Source organism: Glandiceps talaboti, chromosome 16 (genome assembly GCF_964340395.1).
Source record: "Glandiceps talaboti chromosome 16, keGlaTala1.1, whole genome shotgun sequence".
In the NCBI taxonomy this organism is placed as follows: Eukaryota; Metazoa; Hemichordata; class Enteropneusta; family Spengelidae; genus Glandiceps; species Glandiceps talaboti.
Window position 1 is genome coordinate 9,143,079 of NC_135564.1, and position 23,529 is coordinate 9,166,607.

General features: G+C 35.4%; 2 protein-coding genes across 3 annotated transcripts in view; one reads left to right on the top strand and one right to left on the bottom strand.

Moving 5' to 3' along the window:
- LOC144447062 (uncharacterized) overlaps nt 1-12,825 on the top strand; it is a 44,511-nt gene extending 31,686 nt beyond the window's left edge. Inside the window, exons 8-14 of one of the 2 annotated variants that reach the window (XM_078136953.1) lie at nt 105-296; nt 771-866; nt 2,560-2,655; nt 3,230-3,325; nt 7,076-7,171; nt 7,523-7,652; nt 8,306-12,825. In XM_078136953.1, the coding sequence (XP_077993079.1) occupies nt 105-296; nt 771-866; nt 2,560-2,655; nt 3,230-3,325; nt 7,076-7,171; nt 7,523-7,630 (684 nt within the window). In that variant the 3' untranslated portion in view covers nt 7,631-7,652; nt 8,306-12,825. The remainder of the gene's footprint in view (nt 1-104; nt 297-770; nt 867-2,559; nt 2,656-3,229; nt 3,326-7,075; nt 7,172-7,522; nt 7,653-8,305) is intronic. The other variant, XM_078136954.1, reaches the window with a different exon arrangement.
- A 1,023-nt stretch (nt 12,826-13,848) lies between these two features.
- On the bottom strand, nt 13,849-21,476 carry LOC144447595 (zinc phosphodiesterase ELAC protein 1-like). Its single transcript, XM_078137672.1, has 10 exons — nt 21,436-21,476; nt 19,858-20,028; nt 18,946-19,061; nt 18,312-18,509; nt 17,875-17,969; nt 17,323-17,418; nt 16,528-16,676; nt 15,722-15,853; nt 15,186-15,280; nt 13,849-14,679 (listed from the first exon to the last, which is right to left on the bottom strand). The coding sequence occupies exons 4-10, from the start codon at nt 18,390-18,392 to the stop codon at nt 14,566-14,568; spliced, it is 762 nt and encodes a 253-aa protein (XP_077993798.1). The 5' UTR covers nt 18,393-18,509; nt 18,946-19,061; nt 19,858-20,028; nt 21,436-21,476; the 3' UTR covers nt 13,849-14,565.
- Nucleotides 21,477-23,529: the final 2,053 nt, after the last annotated feature.

Sequence of the window (23,529 nt, forward strand, 5' to 3'; positions counted from 1 at the left end):
CGCTCAATCAAGTCCACCAACTCAGCAACTGTGTCATTGTGATGATGTAAATTACAATCAAATGATTTCAAATGTCATTTCTTATATTTTATTGTGTTACGTAGATTGAACAACGTAAACTGAATTTCCGTGAAAGCGCTACTTCCAAAGTTGGATCCAAAGATAACATGACACACACACCAGGAGGTGGTAGTGTCAAGATTGAGAACAGAAAGTTGGATTTCAAAGAAAAAGCCGAGAGTAAAGTAGGCTCTAAGGATTACATTGACTATACACCTGGTGGTGGACAAGTCAAGGTGAGATTTACAAAGGGGATGATGTATAGCATTAGAATGATTGACGAGCAGGAATTTTTTTTTTTTTGGGACGTTTTTTTTTTTGTGATGAGCAGGTTAGTGAATCAGTATATGCATTTGCAGGCGTAAATTTGTGACAGAAAACTGAAACAGCAATGACATTTATATTCTTTCAAGGACCCAGGTTTCAATCCTACATTCTCATATTTAGTGTTATCTTGTCAGTGGAGCCACATGGCTAATAACTACTGCATGGTGTAATAATACTTATATATAAAAAAAATCTTCCACTGTGACATGTAGATATATCTAACTTACAAATATATGAATCTGACTATTTCATCCTGGTACCACATTTTGTTTTTAAAAAATTGACACTTGCACAGAATATTTACACATATTCCTAATCCTTGCTTTTGTTTTTATCCAAATTTTAATTTGCTTGTATCGTGCTTATTTGGTTTTCTATGCTAGATAACGAATGAAAAGCTTGAATTCAAAGATAAAGCACAGAGTAAAGTCGGATCTAAGGATAACATTGACCACAAAGCAGGTGGTGGCACTGTTAAGGTAGGAGCTTGGTTGCCATAGTTACTTACTGCTGCCATGCATACTTATTGCCATGGCTACATAGATTGATTTTATTTCTTTACTTTTTGCACAGCATCTGATTAATCTTATTTTTAAAATATATGATTAATCTTATATCATTCTTACAATCTTTTGACAGAAGATTAAAAAATAAATATAAAACTTAAATAAAAATATGTGGGAAGATCAGATTTTTTCCGTACATCATCATTTGAACCTAAACGTTTGGAGCCACTTTGTGAAAAATCCCGTGGTAAATGTATAAATAATGGAAAATTTGGCCATTTTCATATTTTTATGCATAATTACAAAAAAATTACTTGATGACATATATCATTATGTATATCAACAAAACCATAACTGTGAATATAAAAGAAAGGCTTTCAATATACTGTTCTACTACTTTTTCTTCATTACTGCACAGAATCAACAGAACAAATGCAATTTAATACAACCCATAACACCACAGTAAAGTGTTTTCTGCATGTATCACAGTCATTTATAGCATCAATATCAAGTGTAAAAGTATACTGTTTCATTTGCTAATTGACCACATGCTGGGCTTGTACACAAACCAACTGAAACAGTATATTTTACACTTGATAATATGAATGCTATAAATAAGTGTAGCACATTGAGAAAGTACTTTAATTCAGTGTTGGTGTACTATCGAGAGGTTCTTAAACTAAAAAAATATTTTGATTTTTTAGCACTTTAATTACTCCTTTGCGCTCACATTTAAGTTAAATTAACTTTTTTAGTAACATATTGCACCGTGGTAAATTTCCTTTAATAGATTGGGCACAAAAAGCTTGATTTCAAAGAGACAGCACAGAGTAAAGTGGGTTCCAAGGATTACATTAACCATACACCGGGTGGTGGTAATGTAAAGGTAGGGATACAATAGTTACCATGGTTACTTGGTTACCATGGTTTCTTGGAAATCTTTGTGGTAATTGAAACCAATGTGTTTCTAAAAAGAAAGAAAATACTTAGTACACGTTGGCATAATCCTTCTCTTTACTGCAAAACAAATTTCACAAAACACATGACAGATACATACATTAACAAACTTCCCTTATGGAAAATAAAAAACGGTCAGCCATGAACTGTATAATATATCATAATGTGTACCACTATAGTACAACTGCCGACATCAGACAATGGAACATGTTACAAACAGGGAAAGTAAACAAATGAATTGGATTAATAACACTTGGTTCAGCATATTGGAAGTACAGAGACCTGTATTACAGGCCATGGTTTGATTTGAAATGAACAGTTTTATGGCCTCTTTATGTGTACATGAAATGCCAGGGGAACTGGACATTTATTTGTGAACTATTATGTAAAGAGGCCATAAAACTGTCATCAAACAATGTAATGTGATACAAGTCTCTGTATTTCCAACATGCTGTGCCAAGTGTTGTTAATCCAATTCATTTTGTTTTACTTTCCCTGTTTTAACAGGTTCTGTTCGTCCATGGTCTGGTGTTAGCAGTTGTACCTCAATGTTTTTTTTACAAAGAAATCCTGTCACTAATACGGACATGCATGTCTATAAATTGTTCTTTAGATCAAAGGTAATGTGCGTTGCTGAGCAATGACATTCATTCAAACTATTCAGTAATTGTGTGTCTGCGATTCTATTCTCTTTTTTTAAAAAATACAGATTGAGAATCGAAAGTTAGATTTCAGTGAGAAGGCCCAAAGTAAGGTGGGCTCTAAAGACTACATTGACCATGTACCTGGTGGTGGAAATGTACAGGTGAGGTTTTTTTTTATCAGTTAAGATACTAGTATGACTTACATTTTAAGGTAGAATGCACCTCTAGGACAAATTTCTTAAATGTTCTTCAAACTTTGCCGAATGAAAGTTTTTGAATTTATACCTCAATGGGAGCTAGACCATTTATTAAGACTATCGATAAAACACAAAACATGCACCCAAATATTTTCTTTGAAATTTAAACGTTTTCTTTGAAATAATTTTACTGTTAATATTGAAAAGTTAAGATGATTATATTAATTGTATCAACTAACATCTTTCATGCTCTAAGCTTTAGATATTTGCATAAACGAATACCACAAAGCACATGATAGATACAAACTCCCCTTATGGGAGGTAAAAACGGTCAGCCATGAACTGTACAATATATTATAATGTGTACCAGTATAGCATGTCATTTTTTTACAGGGCAATCCTGTCACTAATACTGATATGCATGGCTATAAATTGTTCTTCAGATCAGAGATAACATGTGTTGCTGAGCAATGATATTCATTCAAACTATTCAGTAATTGTGTGTCTGCGATTCTTTTTCTTTTTTTTTAAAATATAGATTGAGAATCGAAAGTTAGATTTCAGTGACAAAGCTGAAAGTAAGGTTGGATCTAAAGACTACATTGACCACGTACCTGGTGGTGGAAATGTACAGGTGGGTTTTTTTTTTAATAAGTTAAGGTACAATTGTGCCCTATCTTTAAGGTAGGATGCACCTCCAGGACAAATTTCTCAAAGGTCTTCAAACTTTGCCATATGAAAGTGTGTTCATGCTTCTTTTGAAATAATGAAAGAAATTTAGGAGTTCACCATCTTGTTTTCAAGAAAATCGTCAATCTTATATTTTCCAATAGACTTTATAACACATTATTCAGTGGCCATATTGGAATCTAAAATGACTAAATTTTGATATCATTTTGACCTCGTTTTCAAAAATTTGTACCCCAGATTTTTTATATTGATTTAATAAATGAGAAGAGGTTGGAGTTTTGAACATTCTTAACTTGATAAGAGAGAGAAAGAAACCTACCTTATTACTGCATATTGTCCAATCTATAATTTAAGTTTAAAAACGTTCTACTCATAAAATCAGACAAGATGACGACTGCATTGTATATCTTTGCTTGAAACATACGTTGTTGTAGTCTGTAAGGTACGTTGTGACAGGGCGCCCTCACACATCAGTCAACTCCTTTCCGCATAGAATAGGCTGGTGAGGGTGGAGCCACACAACGTTTCTTACAGTCTAACATTGTTGGTGAAAATTTTTAAATTTCATTAAAAATGTAAAGTTAAACTGAAAAAAAAAGTAGACTGATTGGTCAATCATGTGAAATAACATAAAACTAAACCTTACTAAGTTGTAATGTAATTTAAATAATGACCTTGACCTTCACATAACAGTGACCCTTCCAATTTTTAAAGTTTGTTTTAAATTGCTTGTCTTTTTTAATGCCCATTTTGTTTGAGCTTTAGCATGATTTGTGTTTGTGATGCAATGGCAACATGATTTCAAAAAAATCTTACTTTTTATTTTACGATGTTATTTATTCTTATGGCAGTAAATGTAAACAAGTTTCGGATTTGGCCATTTGTGTAAACCCAAGCATGTTGCTTAATCTATTTCCAAAAAATATTTTCAGTGTTTTTGTTAAGTGTTTCAAACAGGTTAAATCTGCCCAAATCCCCTGGCTTTCCCTAAGATCGTTGTTTTCAAATTTAACAATACAAGGCTAGTGGAAGGAAACTCAGAAGTGGATAATATAGCGCCCTCTAATGTTGATATAGTGGTGTGGGGGAATAACATACACTATGGCATATACCAAACACTGCATGTCCCTTATGCAGTGTTTTTGCTTAAAGGTTGGGGAACCCCGGTAACAGAAAAGGAGAAAGGAGTAAAAATGGCAGTGTTTCCCCATAGAAATTATCATGGTAATTTTGTTCGGGAACCCAGGTAAAATGACATGAGAACCCCGGTTGATTTTGCCTACTTACCACCCTGGCAAAACACTATTAATGGCTCTACTGACAAGGCAGAACTACTGTAAGAATCTAGGATTGAATCCTGCGCCTGTCATGGAGTTCTAAAACTTACCAAAAACACTGATTTTGCATGGCTGTTTCCCTTTCTTGAATAGAATAAATAAACTCTGTTGCCATTATTGTTTGTTTTCAGTTTTGAAGTTTCATTTCAAGTAAATTATGTTCGATAAACTGTTGCATGAAATTTGCTAGTCTCAAGATTGCTGGTTTTACTTTATTTTTTGAAAATCTTGACATTGCCAAGTTCAAGGTCATTATGTCTAAAATTAGAGTACAAATGTTTTAGATAAAGTCCTACAAGGTAAAAAGTAACTACAACAAAGTCCACAGTCGTGTTGGATCAATGGAGAACATTAATCATACCCCTAGGGGTGGCAATGTAAAGGTAAGGGGTGTGTCACTCCTTGTGTGTGGGTATCTGTAATCACCCTCCCCTACACTCTCTTTCGTACTGTAGTCGATATCTTCTTTAGTAATGCATCTGTATCTTCTAACTTTGAAAAATCTTGCATGTAACATAATTATGTAACCAACAGCCATGTTTGTAATGAACTGTACTTATCCATAGTCTTGGTTTAATACCCAGATTCTCACCACTGGGGGCGCTACTACAAGCTCACCCAGGCAAGAGTCTGGGCAAACATATTTAATTCAAAGTCGCCCACACTGTAAGTCACACAGTACATTTCTTCTAAGATATGAAAAATGAGCTTACAAGGCCTGAATTAAGATGTATCTGTCACTTGTGACATGATAACCTGTCTCAAAGGTACCTGGATCATTCAGGGTTGAATGTGAAGTATTTCCCAGTATGCACTGCTTTGGGCAAGAGATCTAGTGTGGGTGACTTTGGATTACGTTTCCCCAGACTCTCATCTCATACTACAGCCCCTAGCAGTGAGAGTCTGGGTAACTGAGACTATTATCGTGAGTGATTGGATTGGTACTCAACAAACTAATGGATGGGGTTCCATGTGGTTCATTTTGAAATACAGTATTAACAACTGACATCTTTTTAATATATTTTTGGTGTGTTTGTTTTGCCTATGAATTGTTTGCTGAGTATATCTACTGCGATGAATCTTTCTTTGTCAGCTTGTCTTGCATGTCCTATGTAGCGAACAGTTGATATTGCCTGTAACATATGTTATCACTGCCCTGGCTCATTGGTCTAGCTTATCTTCTCTTTCTGAGAAGAGTGAGACTGATGAGGGTGCCCTACCATGTCATAACTTACAGACTATCGTTGCTATTGTATACTTCTTAGGTCATTTGGGTATTCGGTGGCCAAGTGGTTATAGCTTGTGTGCCTTTTATCATTGTAATCTGGGTTCACACTCGCCAAGCATTAGCTGAATTTGTTTGAAATCCTAGATCTGTATGTAAGAAGGCCGGGTGACACTAAGTGTCAGATGTCTTTCAAACAGCGTCAGATGTTCACCAGTTTGCTCCTGCAAGAAGTTGCTATCTCAGTGATATCTTAAAGTGTGGAATGTGTAGTTTGTTATTAAACAGAGCCAGTGAACACTAACATGAAATGGGCTGTATGTAATTCTCCAATCATCCAGCACTTTGGGGAGGAGTGGGAAGGGGAGGGGTGACTCACTCATTCACTCAAAAAAGATTGAATCTTGAGTTTACTAATCCTCTGAAAGGTACAACCATTAAAACAATAGCCTTGACATTGGCTCAAATAGGTGTTCAGATCTGATGTCAGCCAGTGGGGGGGGGGGGGGGGGGGAGGTGCGGTCCAAGATGAAAACACCTACCCATGATTAGGAAATTTTCAGATTAAAATATTTAGGGATTTTCATGCACAAATGTACATCATTGGATCCCATGTTACGGTCATCCCTTGGGATAACCCTGGGTCATCAACCTTATAAGTTAGCTTGCTAATGAAGTATGGTGACGTCCTACGGGTTACATTGCATCATGCATATTATGGATTGTTGTGACAGAGAAATCTTGGGGAAAATCATCCAGTCATTTACCTTTATTCTGTTGCTGTGAAGATTTTTCTAAAGCATGGGGACGTTTCTTATGTTATATTCAACCCATGATTAGGCAATTTTCAGATGAAAAGTCAACCCATGGTTTGGGATTTTTACAAAAAAAAAAGTTACCCACATACCTGCACACCTTTCTATGGGAGTATCCCCACAACCCCACTGGGGATGTCAGAGGCCCAGGAGATCGTAACTATCGGAATGGAACTATCTAACTATAACAGCTACAGACTTACTGTGTCTCTTTAATATTAAGCTATGGTATTCACTTTAAAACTCCATAACGCTATGAGTGTAATTACTATATAATGTGTGACTGTTAGCTAATAATGTGTATCTTGTTGCAACAGATTACAGATGAAAAACTAGAATTTAAGGAGAAAGCTCGTGCTAGGATTGGATCGTTAGAGAATGCAGACCATACACCAAGTGGAGGCGAAGTTCAGGTTTGTTACGTTTTTGGAATTTTAATGATGATGTACAGAGGAGGTAGCATTTATGTTTGTTGAATTTCAGTTTTGAGTTCTAATGAGTTACATACAGTGAATACCCAGATTATAAAGGAAATACACAAAACCTAGTGATTTACCTGTAATATTTCAAACATTGTAAAAACAGAGTTACACTTTAAACATTGGTGGCAGTGGTGGGATCAAAAACCCTCACCAATAAAATCACATGAAAGTATGATTTTTGATAAATTTTGACAGTTAGATTTGCCTAACCCTTTAAAAAACTAATAATCTGTAATTATAATACATTCTAGTTACGGTTTTAAAATTTGGGTTTTTATTCAGATTGAGAGCCACAGATTAGATTTCAACAAGAATGCTTCATCTAAGATTGGCTCACTACCTACTGATGAGATGGAGGAAGAGGAACCTGTTGATGATGTTATGGAATAAAGAACACTGCAGATTTTTAACGGTAAGGTTTCTCACAGTTACATGTATTACCTCGGTAGTTATACACTCAGGGGTTTAAATTATTTTACTGAGTATATTTAGGATATATTTCACTCAGTCTTCTACTGTGGATATATGTATTTGATAGGGTGAGAAGTTGCACAAGTTGATGTCATGGTATGTACGGAAGGAACTTAACTTTAAAGGGAAATTTATACGGCCATTTTGAAGCGTAATTGTTGTTGTATTTAAAGTTACTCGCAGTATTCTACTTACTGAAGCAAGCCTAACTGTTGCTTGTAATTCACTGAAGTCAAACCTGGTATATCGATATTACTCATAAACGATCTGATTACAATGTTTTTACATCGCATAAAATGTTGAGGAAATATCTACTATGTATGCAATTAACAGTTCTAACAATGCCAGAAAAAACTGTAATGCCATAGATGGCATGCACCAACATTTGAATCATATTAGAATAGTCTGACCATGGTTCCGTGTAAGTGTTTTTACTCGAGTAAAAAATTATAAACTCAGCATGATTTGACAGAAATACACATAAATACCATCAAGTGTGCAGTTTTATCTTTTCTAATTTAAACAAAAATTCTAATATGAAATTTGTTTGACTAATAATTAACATGAATATATAATATGTCCATTTGTTTTCAGATACCAACATGTTCAAAAAATTGACTGCAATGAGATATACTCTACCACCATGTGACTACCATGTGACCATCACATGACAACATTTAGTCCAACTCTTGCCAACAAGTATGAAATATGATCACGATGTACAGCTGAAATCTACAAAGGGAGTTGAGGCAATAGGACTAATAGATATTTTACGATAGACTAAATAGTTAAGACCTAAGTCAATTCCATTCTGTGTAAAACAATAGACACCCAGATTAAGAGCTGATTTTTGATTGGTTTAAAGAGGTAAATGGATGAATATATGAATATTAATGAGGTGATAGTAATATTCATGACATTTCCTGTGGTAATCAATGTTTTGTGTAATCGGTGGTGAAGTTTCATTATAGCTGATATTTTATGCAAATTTCATGTCAATTTATGGTAAAAACAGCGTCATTGTGAATATAAAGCTTACAAGTACTGGATACATTCCTAAACACTTCATTGAAACATGAACTAGAAGTTAGGTTAGTTATATATGGACAGGTAACCCACACTGTGATACATGGATTGATACATTCACAGACACATGGATTGATACATACACAGACACATGGACTGATACATGCACAGACACATGGATTGATACATGCACAGACACATGGATTGATACATGCACAGACACATGGATTGATACATGCACAGACACATGGATTGATACATGCACAGACACATGGATGGATACATGCACAGACACATGGATTGATACATGCACAGACACATGGATGGATACATACACAGACACATGGATTGATACATACACAGACACATGGATTGATACATGCACAGACACATGGATGGATACATACACAGACACATGGATGGATACATACACAGACACATGGATGGATACATACACAGACACATGGATTGATACATGCACAGACACATGGATTGATACATGCACAGACACATGGATGGATACATACACAGACACATGGATGGATACATACACAGACACATGGATGGATACATACACAGACACATGGATTGATACATGCACAGACACATGGATGGATACATACACAGACACATGGATTAAGCACAGACACATGGATTGATACATGCACAGACACATGGATTGATACATGCACAGACACATGGATTGATACATACACAGACACATGGATGGATACATGCACAGACACATGGATTGATACATGCACAGACACATGGATGGATACATGCACAGACACATGGATTGATACATGCACAGACACATCCCATGGATTGATACATGCACAGACACATGGATTGATACATGCACAGGCACATGGATGGATACATGCACAGACACATGGATGGATACATGCACAGACACATGGATTGATACATGCACAGACACATGGATGGATACATGCAGAGACACATGGATGGATACATGCACAGACACATGGATGGATGGATGGATACATGCAGAGCCACATGGATGGATACATGCACAGACACATGGATGGATACATGCACAGACACATGGATTGATACATGCAGAGCCACATGAATTGATACATGCACAGACACATGGATTGATACATGCACAGACACATGGATGGATACATGCACCACAGACACATGGATGGATACATACACCACAGACACATTGATTGATACATGCACCACAGACACATGGATGGATACATGCACAGACACATGGATGGATACATGCACCACAGACACATGGATGGATACATGCACCACAGACACATGGATGGATACATTCACAGACACATGAATGGACAGACACATACATTAACAAGTTTTGTAACATGCAAGAACACGAATTAACAGTTGTTATCTCAGCCAGACACAATGACAACAAACAGAACACATACACAGTGTGGGAGCTATAGTCTGTCAAAACGTAACTATACACTCCGTACACAAAGACAGTGATTTGCAGTGAGTATGAAGTCATTGTCAAAATGTCAATTTCATTCAGAGTTAAAAGAACTGTAGGCAGTATGAGTATACACGAACAAGATCTACATTTGAAGGAACTTTTTGAAAAACATAAACACTTTTCAATGTAGTCATTGAATTCACTCATGTTTTCACTTTTATCGAATTTTATGTGATCAAAATGATTTTCTTGACTGAGACTTTTGTGTAAATTTTGGAATTTTTCACATACATACAATCTGATCATTGCACTATCTAACATGGCATGTCAGTGGTTACCATGGTTATATGTAAATACTTTACTTGTGATGTGACAAGAAAGATAGCTGGTCCTCCTGATATGAGATTAGAACAATCCAGCCTTTTATGGGCATTGGAAGATTACATTTTATAGATGGAACAAAGACATGATGTGGTTGCAAGTTGTGATGTATAACTTGCATCACTTGTGATTTGTATTTTGGCAAGGTAGCTGTTTCTCCCAAAATGAGATTAGAACAATCCAGCCTTTTATGGGCATTGGAAGATTACATTTTATAGTTGGAACAAAGACATATGATGTGGTTGCAAGTTGTGATGTAACTTGCATCACTTGTGATTTGTATTTTGGCAAGGTAGCTGTTTCTCCCAAAATGAGATTAGAACAACCCAGCCTTTTATGGGCATTGGAAGGTTACATTTATAGTAAAGGTGGAACAAAGTGTGATAAGACTTGTGATGTGGCTATTTGCTTTCCTTGTGATGTGGCTGTTAGCTTGTCAATCTTAGGTTGTTAACTCTCACATAGAAATATATTATGTTTGGCAAAAGCAGTATGTATATATATTTGATGGGAATTGTTTTAGAAAAACACAAATGGAAAACAATGATTTTGAAGACACATCAGCAAACAAATAAAAAGCTAGTAAATGTTTCTCATTATTGGCATGGTAAAAGTTTGTTTGAAAAAAAAAATATCACCAGTAATGTGGCATGCCCAAAGAGAAGAGAAATGTAGAAATGTTTAACCAACTACAATTTTTCTTTCTCAAAGGGGTAACACTGCAAAGCACCCTTTAAACTACAATGGTTTAAACCAACCAGATTGTTATAACAAGTGGACTATACCAAAGAGAGAACATTTAGGGTTACAGTTTCTAAAGTTGAGGCAAGATTCGAATGAATCTGGGAAACTGATTATAGTATGAAACAAATCTATACTTTAAAGTTGGAATTTAAGAAATGGGAAAAATTTAGCTTTCAGTTCACTTTGTGGGGATGTCTTTTTTAAAAGAAAGAGTATGAGAAGGAATTATTCTTTCATATCAAACAAATCTTTGTGATGTAACAATAACACCAGTGAACAATTTACAAGCAATTTTTTCCATTTTTTGTTAACTCAAACGTTTTCTTCATATTTTATCCTTTTCTGGTTTAAATTATACTGTACTATTGTTGGCACATCGTTTATTTGGTTGAAGACAACCAGTAGTTGAAAACAGGTGTTCTGAGCAGTAGTAGCATACTGAGCTGTGTTAGTGCCCTCACAAGGGCATTGGCCCAGTGCTTTTGTTTTTTGAAGATATATCAACCTCTAACAAACATACAAATCAACAATAGTTTGAAATGCAACACTGTAGCAAATGTGGATTATCAGTGTGTTAGTAAGCTTTTAAGGAGGGGAAGAGTCTAAGCAACTGTTCAACTGCAGACATTTTCTTTAAAGAAATAGAAAACAGTAGCAAATAAGTTCTGGTTGATAAACTGGGGCAGCGGAGGTTGAATTCTAATACAGTCACAGATATTAGTTAGAATGTTACTTATTATTCTGTTTGCTTTATAATAGGTAAGGGTGTACAAATGACAAAAAACCTTCAAGTTCATTATCACAGGTATGAAACAACGAGGGGATGGAAATGGAAAGACTCCAAAGTTAATGATCACAGCTACAAACCAATACAAAGTCAGAGCTACGTGAGCAAAGTATCAATATTGACAACACACAACAAGTGCACTTCAAAAAAAAAACGTTGAACTTTAAAAATGTTTGCTTTGTCATTTTTTATAGGAAACTCCTTCACATACCCAACAAGTATGGTTAAATTTGTTAATGTATTGATACTAATCAGAGTTTTATAGAGCACATTAGTAACTAGTCAACTGGTACAACCCATTTCCATGTTAGTGTTCACTGACTGTGTTTGTTGTAACAACCATGCAGAACCCAATATAAGAAACTGGACATGCTACGCTTTAAGATAGGGAGATTTAATGAATACAGTTTCTTGCTACATTTTGTCTTAAAAGTGAAATGAACTACACATGCCACCATACAGACATCAAAACAGTGGTGCCTGCGTGTCTGCATCTAGTTACAGTATGTTTTAATTGGTTGAGTTCATTCAGACTAAATGTAGCAAGAAATTGCTATCTTGCTATCTTAAAGTGTAGAATGTGCAATTTCATATTGGTTTCTGCATGGTTGTATGAAACAGTGGGTGAACGGTAACTTGAAATGCGCTGTACATTGTTTTACAGCACAAAATAGATAAGTGTACACTTTAAGTGACTTATATCAATACAATAAAAGAAACCTAGGAGGATATTACAAATATTTGTTTGTGTTTGTTTGTTTGTTTGATTGTCTTCAAGGAAAAGTCCAGTCAGACTTATTTCTGCCTTTAGTGCACTTGTATTGATTGCTGCTATCAACTTAATATGTAATATTTGGGTGACAAAATAACACCACAGTAATTTACTCAACTTTGAAATCTTGTTAAGAATACTTTAATCTTTGTCTTATTAGATACAAAGTGTATCAAGACAAAGATATTAGGGTATGTGTGATGTCATCACCTGAGTTTTTTCCCATAAACCCTTGCAGGAAAAATCCAAAATGGCCAAACACATGTCAAGTGTAGTATGTCCGCTCTGCAAGATTTCAAAGCTGAATAAGTTACTTACATTATATGTGCTATTTTATCACCCAAAATCAGTTGATTGCAGTAATCAATAAAAATTTACTAAAGACAGAAATTTGTCTGATTGGACTTTTCCTTTGACGACAGCCCTGTTTATCTCTGTCAAATGTCAATCAAATGCAGTTTTCCAGGGGTCGGGAGCATTGTTCCGGGGATGGGGTGGGGTTTTCCAGGACCGTGCCAACCCTGCCTGATCAACCCTATATTTCTTGCCTGATTAAATAAAATAGAACAATAATTTCTCTATGGCCAGATAAAAAAACCCGACAACTTTACTGATGGTAAGATGACGACACCATAAGTATGTATCTCAGTAAATATTATCGCATACTTATGAAATTTGATTATTTAACTTCCACAAATGTTGGTCATTTTTGAAATTAACAACATGTAAAATTTTCGAATGTAAATTTCATTCCAACGTTTTAAATTATAAGAGTGATGATGATTATCATTTCTACACAAATAAAGGGGCTTTATGTATTTTGACAAGAAAACTCCGGTAAAACTTGTATTCACAGACATTTTTTTGCATGACCGAACCTCATTTACATCCATTCATATTCATATATCACCACTTGGTGGCGCTCTTCACACCTTTTTTTTCGTTTCAATAAATAAGAAATCTTTATTGACAAACATTGGAAATACAGCTAAGCTTTGCCAGAAATGTAAAAGTGATATATACACGCGGCTCATATTATAAAAAACCTGGCATAAAGGGTTCTCTTAAGATGATTCAGGTAGTTCAGATATGGAGACTCTTCCAGGACTCGACTTTAAACTCTAACCTTGGTAGTACTGCCAATATCGCTATGTGAACTATTTCAAGTACAATTATCTGTTGATTTCCAATGGTCTAGCTATTGATGGCCTAGTACCTTAGGAATTTGGTAGTCTAAATATGTGTTTTGGAAGTCATATGTGTCCTCGCCTACTGCTAATTTGAAAGTCTAGATACAATGTTTAGTAGTCTATGTGTCCTGGACTACTGCTAATTTTGAGCCCTGTCATCTGGTAGCAAACTTAGTCATCTTGTAGATTTGGAACAAGTCTTCATTGAGACACACAGTACCCAACGATATACGTCCATGCGATAAGAGCTAAAATGAAGGCATACTTGAAGTAATTTTCACTATAAAGTAGGCTGTATGTAGCCTTACGCCTGAGTAGGAAATACGATTTTATATCGACCGAGTCATCATCCATTTCTTTATCCCTTACCTTCCTTGCTCTACATTGATAATTTTGTCTGGAAATTCTCATATATTGTATTAATAAAACATAAATATTTTCGTCATGAGAGTAGTTGGCATTTCTGTGCAATGAGCGCATAAATAGTCTTTAGAGCAAACATCACAAGTACATCTCCTACTTCTTCGCTGGTACTGGAATCTGCATCAAGTCTTCGGCAGCTACGACATCACCGTTTACAAATACTGCCCTCGCTTGGCCAACAAGCTTACTAACTGATTCATCTCCTTCCTGCAGACACCAAGTATGTATTGTTGTTGAAGTAAATATCATTTGCACTATTTATTTAAGTGAACCTTCATATAAGGGGAGATACATGTTTGTTGTCAAACAAGACAGACAGGTTTCTGTTTGAGTTAGATTGTGGATGGAGTTAGGCCCAAACATATTACTACTGGACACAAAGCATAGGTAAGTGGGCACCTCAATACCCAGAATTCCCTACTCCAGTGCACAGCAGTCAGTTCATAATTCTATTTCTTTATTTTTCAGAGAAGTCATGTGATGAGGTGGTGAAAGTAACTTTTTGTTTTTTGTGACTGACGACATCAACTAAAGCAGTTAGGACAAAATCATCCTCACTTTTTGTGAGGTGTAAATTTAAAATAAACTGGTACTCATAACATTTTGTGTGGATAATCATTAGCCTTCACATGGCACATCAAATTTTCAATTTTTTTCCCCATATTTCATTAAATTTAGTCTCCTCAGATGAAGTAAACAGTCAACTCACTTACCTTTGATGTATCTGACTCAGCTCTGTACCTTTGACTGAAATGGGTCAAAATGAGTTTCTTGGCGTTGATTTGATTCGCAAATTTAGCAGCCATACCTGTTGCATTGTTAAAAAAAGTAAAGGAGATTGACATAAATTATTAAATAATAGATGGATTCCGATGTAAAACATATTGTTTATAGTTCCCAGCATCCAATCAGAGAATGAAGTATAGTCACTTTGGAATAATACATCAGAGTGTTTGCCACATTTTGATCTGTGTACTATTAACTTTGGTCACGTAATAATGATTATTATTACATATGTACCAGAGATTACTTGCACTGATGCATGCACACACTAGCTGTATTCATACTCCTAAGTGCTTACTACATTCAGATAAAGTAATGAATATTTATTGTTCATCTAATGCATATATGTTGGCTAAGTCCCATGATGCAACACTGGAAAATGCTAGGTCAATGGAGGTGAAGGGCAGAACAACAAAGACCAGACTCCTGGAGATACAGTTGCAGCAAAATACAAGAAAGTCCTTACTGGGTGTGGAATGTCCATTTTCTATGCATTTTTCCATCAACTCATCCTCAAGGGTGGCTTCATGGACCAAGATATCTGTATCCATGGCAATAGAAGCCATCTTGGAACTGCAGGAAGTGTCGCCTAGTATAACTGTTGTAGAAAAGAGTAAAATTACCAATATTACATCATGACATAGTGATCAAACTTAAGTCTAATTTAAACAATGCTTTCTACAAAAAAATTGCTTAGGAATCTTGTCAGTTTTACCAACCTGATCAGGTGGGTGGGTGGGTGGGTGGGTGGGTGGGAGATAGCCACCATGTTTCACTTTGGGAAGCAGGTGGTCTGCCACAGTTTTTGACTTTGGAAGTAGGAGGTCTGCAAAAATATGCTTGACTGGTTAAGAATGCAACCAGCTTTTGCTGTGAAATACCGGGAAATGATGATTTTCAAAAATGGCCATAGTACTTAACTATCACGGCTATCACATGATCCAATAGATGCCCCCCCCCCCCCCCGAACAGCACACCTAGTGGCCAAACAATACAATCCTTTGTCTTTCTATTAACTGAACTATGGTGCATTGATGACAGTGATGGTAAATATTGTCACTGTATGAACAGTTACACTCTACAGTATCAAAACGTTGAGAATTTGCAATTTTTTTTTTTCGTTTTGTTTGTCTTTGAAATAAATTTTCACAATTAGTATTACTGCATAAAGGTAAATGTTATACATGTACTCAAGGTACGGGGATTCAAAGATGAACTACGGTTAAGTGAAAAAAAAATTTACACACACACAAAAAGGAGACTTATCCTTACCTAATTTTCTACCTGGTCTCTTTGGACCTACAGCATCTTCAGGTTTGACCTCAAGTCCACTCTCTAAGACAACAGTTTCCCCATTTTTAATTCTAGCATATAGTGGTCCTGGAGGAATACCCAACTCCTTAAGTTTCTTTGGATCTAACCTAGATTTGAAATAATTTTTAAGTTAATGTTATTATTAGTTTTACTGTTTAAGATAGAATATAATATGAAATATGATTGTGAGTGGATAAGACATGTTGAGAGTAAAGACAAATGCATGCAATCTGTTCTTTCAATATGGAAGTATGTATCAAATTTCCTTGGAATTGATCGATGCAGTAGTTTCTAAGTTATTGTGTCCACAGACAGACAGACAGACAGACAGACACACACACACACACACACACAACATTACCCTTCCTTTTGAATGTATGCAATCAGTTCTTGAGCTTCCCATAAAAAAGTTATGTAACAAGTTTCATTAGAAGTGATGCAGCACTTTTAGAGATATTGTGTCCACAGAAAAACAGACCGACATATACACACACAGACAAAGAAAGCCACAACATTACCCTTCCTTCAAAATGTATGCAGTTGGTTCTCGCAAGATGTAGGTGTACCAAGTTTCATTAAAATCAATCCAGTACTTTCAGAGATATCGTATCCACAGAAAAAAAATGCACACATATACACAGACCAAGGCAGCCATGACATTACCCTTCCTTACGGTAAGTATAACGTGACAGTTTTGAACAGCACTCAAGGGATATGAAGACTATAAGCGAGATAATTAATATGTTGACCTACTTTCCAGGCTGTTCGTTTTCCTGTATCACAAAGCCAAATGATGGCACACGGTGGGTTAATGGGGCAGCCATTACTTTCAGTTGACTTGTTGTACAACTGAAATCAAACAAGAAAGATACATAGAAAATCAAACATAATCTGATTAAAAACTATCAAACAATAGTAAATTATTCATCATATTAGATTCAATACTGTATAACACTAGACCAAAATCTCCCTTCATAACACATACTTAGGGCAATTTTCAATGAGCAGTCCTCCATGACTCGAATACAAAGACAATCTCCCATGAAGATGAACTCCCATTTATAACATGCCTCTCGGTTTAAAAAAATCTAACTTGCTGACAATGACTGACAGGTGGCAAGACTGACAAGATTACTTAAATTTCTAGGTTGTTATTCCTCATCATATGAATTTCATATCAATTCAGAAGTTGTATCACTGGTACGTCAAAAGCTTGTGGTCACATGGTATATTAATTAAATCTGTATGACTAGTGGCTATATTGAAAAAAACATGTCTCCTGAAGTCTATCATAAGTTTCCTTACCAATCCCAAATTCCGTTGTCGTCAGGTTCAATTAATCTTCCTTCATGTTCATTAGGATGTACTATACCATCAGCTTTGTGTTCAGGATGCCATGTCTGTTGAACAAATAAATCAGTAACTATATCCTTCAAATTATATTATGTATGCCTCTCACATTCTCCCCCTTTTCATACTGATTTACATATGTCCAATATGATATCTCATCTTTGTGGAAGGTTTGAAATAAATCAGATATTGGATGTCTGAGAAATGAGTTATTGCAGACGGTCGGACAATGGATAGACAGATAGACTGTAATTGTAACTGTCCCACCTTTGAGAAACTAAAAAGTATATTTAGTGTTAAATCTGTACTTTTTTTATTTGACCTCTAACATCTGTAAGGTCACAATCCACCAAGTGATGACCCATTTTTTCCCATATCAAAATTATCCCTACCTGCCAGTCAGCTGGTAAATCCTCCTCTGGTACAGATAGTTCATGAACTGTAAAATCAAAACCCGTTATTGATCTTGACATTTCAAGACTCACTCTCAGATATTTCCTGAGTCCTACAGGACCATAGATTTCTAGTGGGTCATCTCTTTCTCAGCATGTCTGTCCTACAGTGCACATTAAACCTGGTAAACCAAACAGCTGAATTGAAACAGAAACTTTTTAAAGTGGTCAACTAACTTGAACATGAACTCATAAATTACGAGGGAGGTGGGTAGGTTAGGTAAGTAGGGTGGGTGAGTATAGGTACATTGTGTGTGTGTGTGTGTGTGTAGGTGTATATGTATGTATGTACATACACGTATGTATGTATGTACGTACATATGTACGTATGTATGTATGTATGTATGTATATATGTATGTATGTATGTCTGTATGTATGTATGTATGTATGTATGTATGTATGTATGTATGTATGTATGTACGTACGTACGTACGTACGTACGTACGTACGTATGTTAGCTTATCTATCTGTCTATTAGACTACTATCTATCCAGTATTTCAGCTGTTTACATTGCACAAAACTATTCATGTTCATTCATTAAAACAATAATTTAAGTGTATGTATATACTTACATGGTCTCCATGGAGATGAGTGATGAATATTTTTGTAATTTTTCCTGGTCTTACGTTACTTTTCTGTATCTGTATCTGACTGCCTTCTCCGCAATCAAATAACCAACACTCACCATCTGAGAATAAAAAGTCATTATCCACATGACTACCCATCACAGTTGTTCTGTTGCTATGGCTGTGGTCTTAGTTGCTAGGCATAATTGTATCCATTTGTAAATTGTATTGATGTGATTTCTTAACTGTTGATATCTTTGCAATAGACTTGTCATTTTTCTTTTGCTTGAGACTTGTCTCTTTTTGTTGCTATGGACATTGCCTTAGTTACTTAGTTAATAATTGTGTCCCTTTTTTGAATGCTTAGGATTATATTCACTTGACTTCTGAGCATGGTTATTCCGTTTCCAAATGACACTGACATTTACCGTTACACCCTGCACAGGCCAAGTTATTGTCTTTGAACAGAAAATACCGATTACATGTATGTTGTATACCTTGGTTGTTGTACATCACAACAACAAGTATCTACATCATTGGTTCTGTAGTATTTGAAATAGGAGTCAAAACGTTCCAAATCAGCATCAACTTTTCTGATTTTTCATAAGTTCCACGTGAGGAGGTATAATGTTATTTCCTTCATTCAGCTGGAAAATACTAAAGGCCGTCTAGCAACTCATAGTGATAAGGCCACTTAGGTCTGCACTTATATTTTCTTTGGCTGAACGAAGACAAATCTTCGGGAATAACAGCTAAACATACCCACTAATGCAAAGAAGCCATTATTCAGAAACAAGTGACATTGATGAGACTCGAACCTGAAATCTACAGATTATAAGCTGGTCATTCTTACAATCTAGCTAATAATATGACTCCACTGTCACTCAGATATTACAATATATTATCCATTATACTTACCATGTCGAAAAGCTATACATGATACTCCTCGATGTGGGCTCGGGAAACAAGATGCCGTTCCAAGAAATGTCAAATCCATAACTTAAATCAAAGATTAGGTGTGATGTCATCAACTTATAAGCATGATGGCTTCATATACATAACTGGTGATGGTTACTTCTATTATAATTCCTATCATAAAATTAGAAAGAGGATATGGAAAATATATCGTTCATGGTTCCAAGAATCACTAGGACAGTACAATATAGTGGCATGACTACTCCAGTTAATGGGTAATGAGAGAGCTTTCAACAAAAGACAGGTGAAGAAATACTATAGTACATGTCTGACTTTTTTATTCCAGCGTTGAAAATACTAATTACTAACAGACCAGAGTATAAACTATAGTGAGTGTCAGTTAGGCGACATGATGCTCTTAATGTCTGGTACATTTTTTCTGTAAAACAAAATACAGACACTGATACTAGCAGTCGCAATATACACTGCTACATTTTATCTCACTGTGAACACATATCAACATCATTGCCAGATATAAGGGGAGGGGGGGGGGGGTGAAACAAGGATTAGATTCAAACACAAAATGGTTTATTTCACAGTCAGATAAAATGTAAATTTCATGTGTGCACACTATCAGCTGTTGTAAATTCTGTGTCTGTAATTTGTAACCAAAAATGTTGTGTGAGATGTAAAAATCTTTCTGGTTTGGTAGCTAAGTACTAATATGTCAATTATCTCAATACATTGATGTTGGTACAGAAAATACCACAGGGAGCTCGTCTTCTAATAGTGAATAAGTTGAAATACTATGTAAATGATATGAAATATAAGATAAAATGAATTACATAATTATATAATTATTTAGTCAGGGCTCTTTTTTGAGAGATCGAGAATGTGTGTCTTGACTAGATACATCAAACCTGGCTGACCCATCCGATGTCAAAATAGACAGCCATGACCAAATGTATATATCTGTGTGTATAGGGGCATAACCATGGTAACAGGGCATGTAGCAGTGTGCTCCAAGGACTGCATAAGTTGGTAAAGAACGCCCATCAACTTGTCTGATAAACTTAATACCCATGTGTGTATGCAGTTCTTGCAAAATTAGTGGTAATTAATGACCAAACCATCTCTGTGGCAGCGTATATAACATTAACACTCTCACAACTGACAACAAAATAATACGTGGGCAATTCCGCAAGTGTATTCCACGTGCACATTCCATTGAGGAAGTCATACATGTAGCATGGGGGGGTCGGAGGAAATTAATACCATTAGTCTAAGCACAGCTGTTGAAAAAATTGAGTAACCCTGTCCTTTATTGCTGTCCTGGCTCAACCATATTCTGCAAGTGTCTTGGTTGGCCCCCCATACCCTTGTCTTCTTTCCAGTGCTCCTGTAAGACTAATAGTGTATGTGTGTGATTCCCCCCCCCCCCCGGTGATCCCCTCCCACATTCAATGATTTATGATGGATCTACTGAAATCTCCTTTGACCTTACCCAGTGTTGATTCTAGACAGCATAAAATGGATCTGTGTACATACTAAGTGTACAATGCATCGAACATTTATACGTACCAAACCATATCATGCATATAACTGTCGGTTGTCGAGCGATCTTGATTTCAATCGCGAGATTAATGACCTTTCCACTTTGACCTAGAAACATGGGCGTTCTTTGTGTCACGTGTTATAATGACGACGTCTCATCATCGCGTAGCGCAGTGTACTGGGTCAACCTCAGGTTAAAACGTAAAATACCCGGATCGTGTCTGGAAACTGAGACCCGAATGTTACCATGGCAACACGTGTATCAGAAGATGGTAAAGAATTCTTGTTTGAACCAACCCAATATCTTGGAACGACAGAGGAATTCTTTGATGACAAAGGTCAAGTTGAAATGATGTAGATCATGTACTCTAATTTGTAGAAAACGATTAATATTAATAATAATATTATTATTGAGCGATATTTTTGCATATTTAATCACCATATTTGCATAAATGTTATATTACTTTTGTTTTCCTCGCGTTGAGGATTTCAATGATGTTTTGTACAGCTTGAATTTTGGGCTTGGTATTACGTGTGTAAAGATTAGATGATTTCATTGTTGATATGACCCTCTATGTGATACTGATATATATATATATATATATATATATATATATATATATATATATATATATATATATAGATAGATAGATAGATAGATAGATAGATAGATAGATAGATAGATATATATACAGTGATATATATATATATATATATATATATATATATATATATATATATATATATATATATATATATATATATATATATATATATATATATATATATATATATACACAGAGGGACTCAACTGTGATATAATTATGGAATGTTGATATTCTTACATGCAAATTTGAACTTGTGAATTTTGTGCTGAATTATCAGATTATGTTCCTGGAAAGTGTAAATTGCCCTCAGTATCAAGCCTTTTCATTGAAAAGTAAAATTTGTTTCAATTATTTCTTTTTAATTTTAAATTACAGGCAACATTTTTTGAACTTGTGAATTTTATATTGAATAATCAGTTTGCGTTCTTGGCAAGTGTAAACTGCCCTCATTATCTTGAAGCCATTTCATTGAAAAGAACAATTATGTCTCTAAATAATTATTTTTTAATTCTAAATTACAGGCAAATTTGAACTTGTGAATTTTCTACTGAATAATCAGTTTGTGTTCTTGGCAAGTGAAAACTGCCCTCAGTACCAAGCCATTCCATTGAAAAGGCAAAATCAACAGCGCCGCGATGTTCTGTCCTTTGTGAAAGCAACAGAAATTGAAATAAATCCGGTATTATATGACCGATCATTGCAAAACAACTCACCGTCCTTACGTGGTAGTATCACTGTACCTTCCATTGGGACGTCTTCATACAGCTCGAGGATAGAGATACGACTGTCGGATACTAAGGAATTAGTGTACAGTATATCATCTTTATTTACAATTGTAAATAAGAAGACTAGACGTTCGGCCTCTCTTGCGAACTCCTCCGTTGAAACGAGTCGTGAACTGCTAAAAGGTTCCACATCTGCCTTTATGAAACCCTTACAAGTACAACCGGTTACATATTCACATTCACTTGTCGTATCTGAAGATGAAATTGACCACCAAAACCATGCAAACCAAGCAGCTTATGCCAAGTATTGTTTACAATGTGCATCTGCTGCTGTGGAAGATGGAGCATACTCGGCATTTTCAAAAGATGTTATGCATTACCCAATACGTCATGTGTCTATATTGTTTTTGGCCGAGAGTTTTCTTGGGGATCAGTTAAAGATCATTTCTTGGGAAGACAAATATAAGCCATTTTGTTTGTTCTTCATTATTCAAAGAGAGGGCAAAGATATCTATAATTGTAATATTGAATTCTATTGTAACAAATCAAAATTATAGATATAGGCCATATAAGATAATTATGTATTTCTGATAACCCGACTAACCTTTTGCTATAGTTTAGGCTGCCAACTCTAAACTTTTTTTTACATTAAAAAAGGTAACATAATGAGAATTTATATCTAATTCTGTGTAAATTTTCTTTACAAAGTATCTTTGATCATTTATTTTTAAATCCCATTCCAGAGAAGCCATGTCTTTTAAGACTGGAGTAAGTTATATTTACACAGT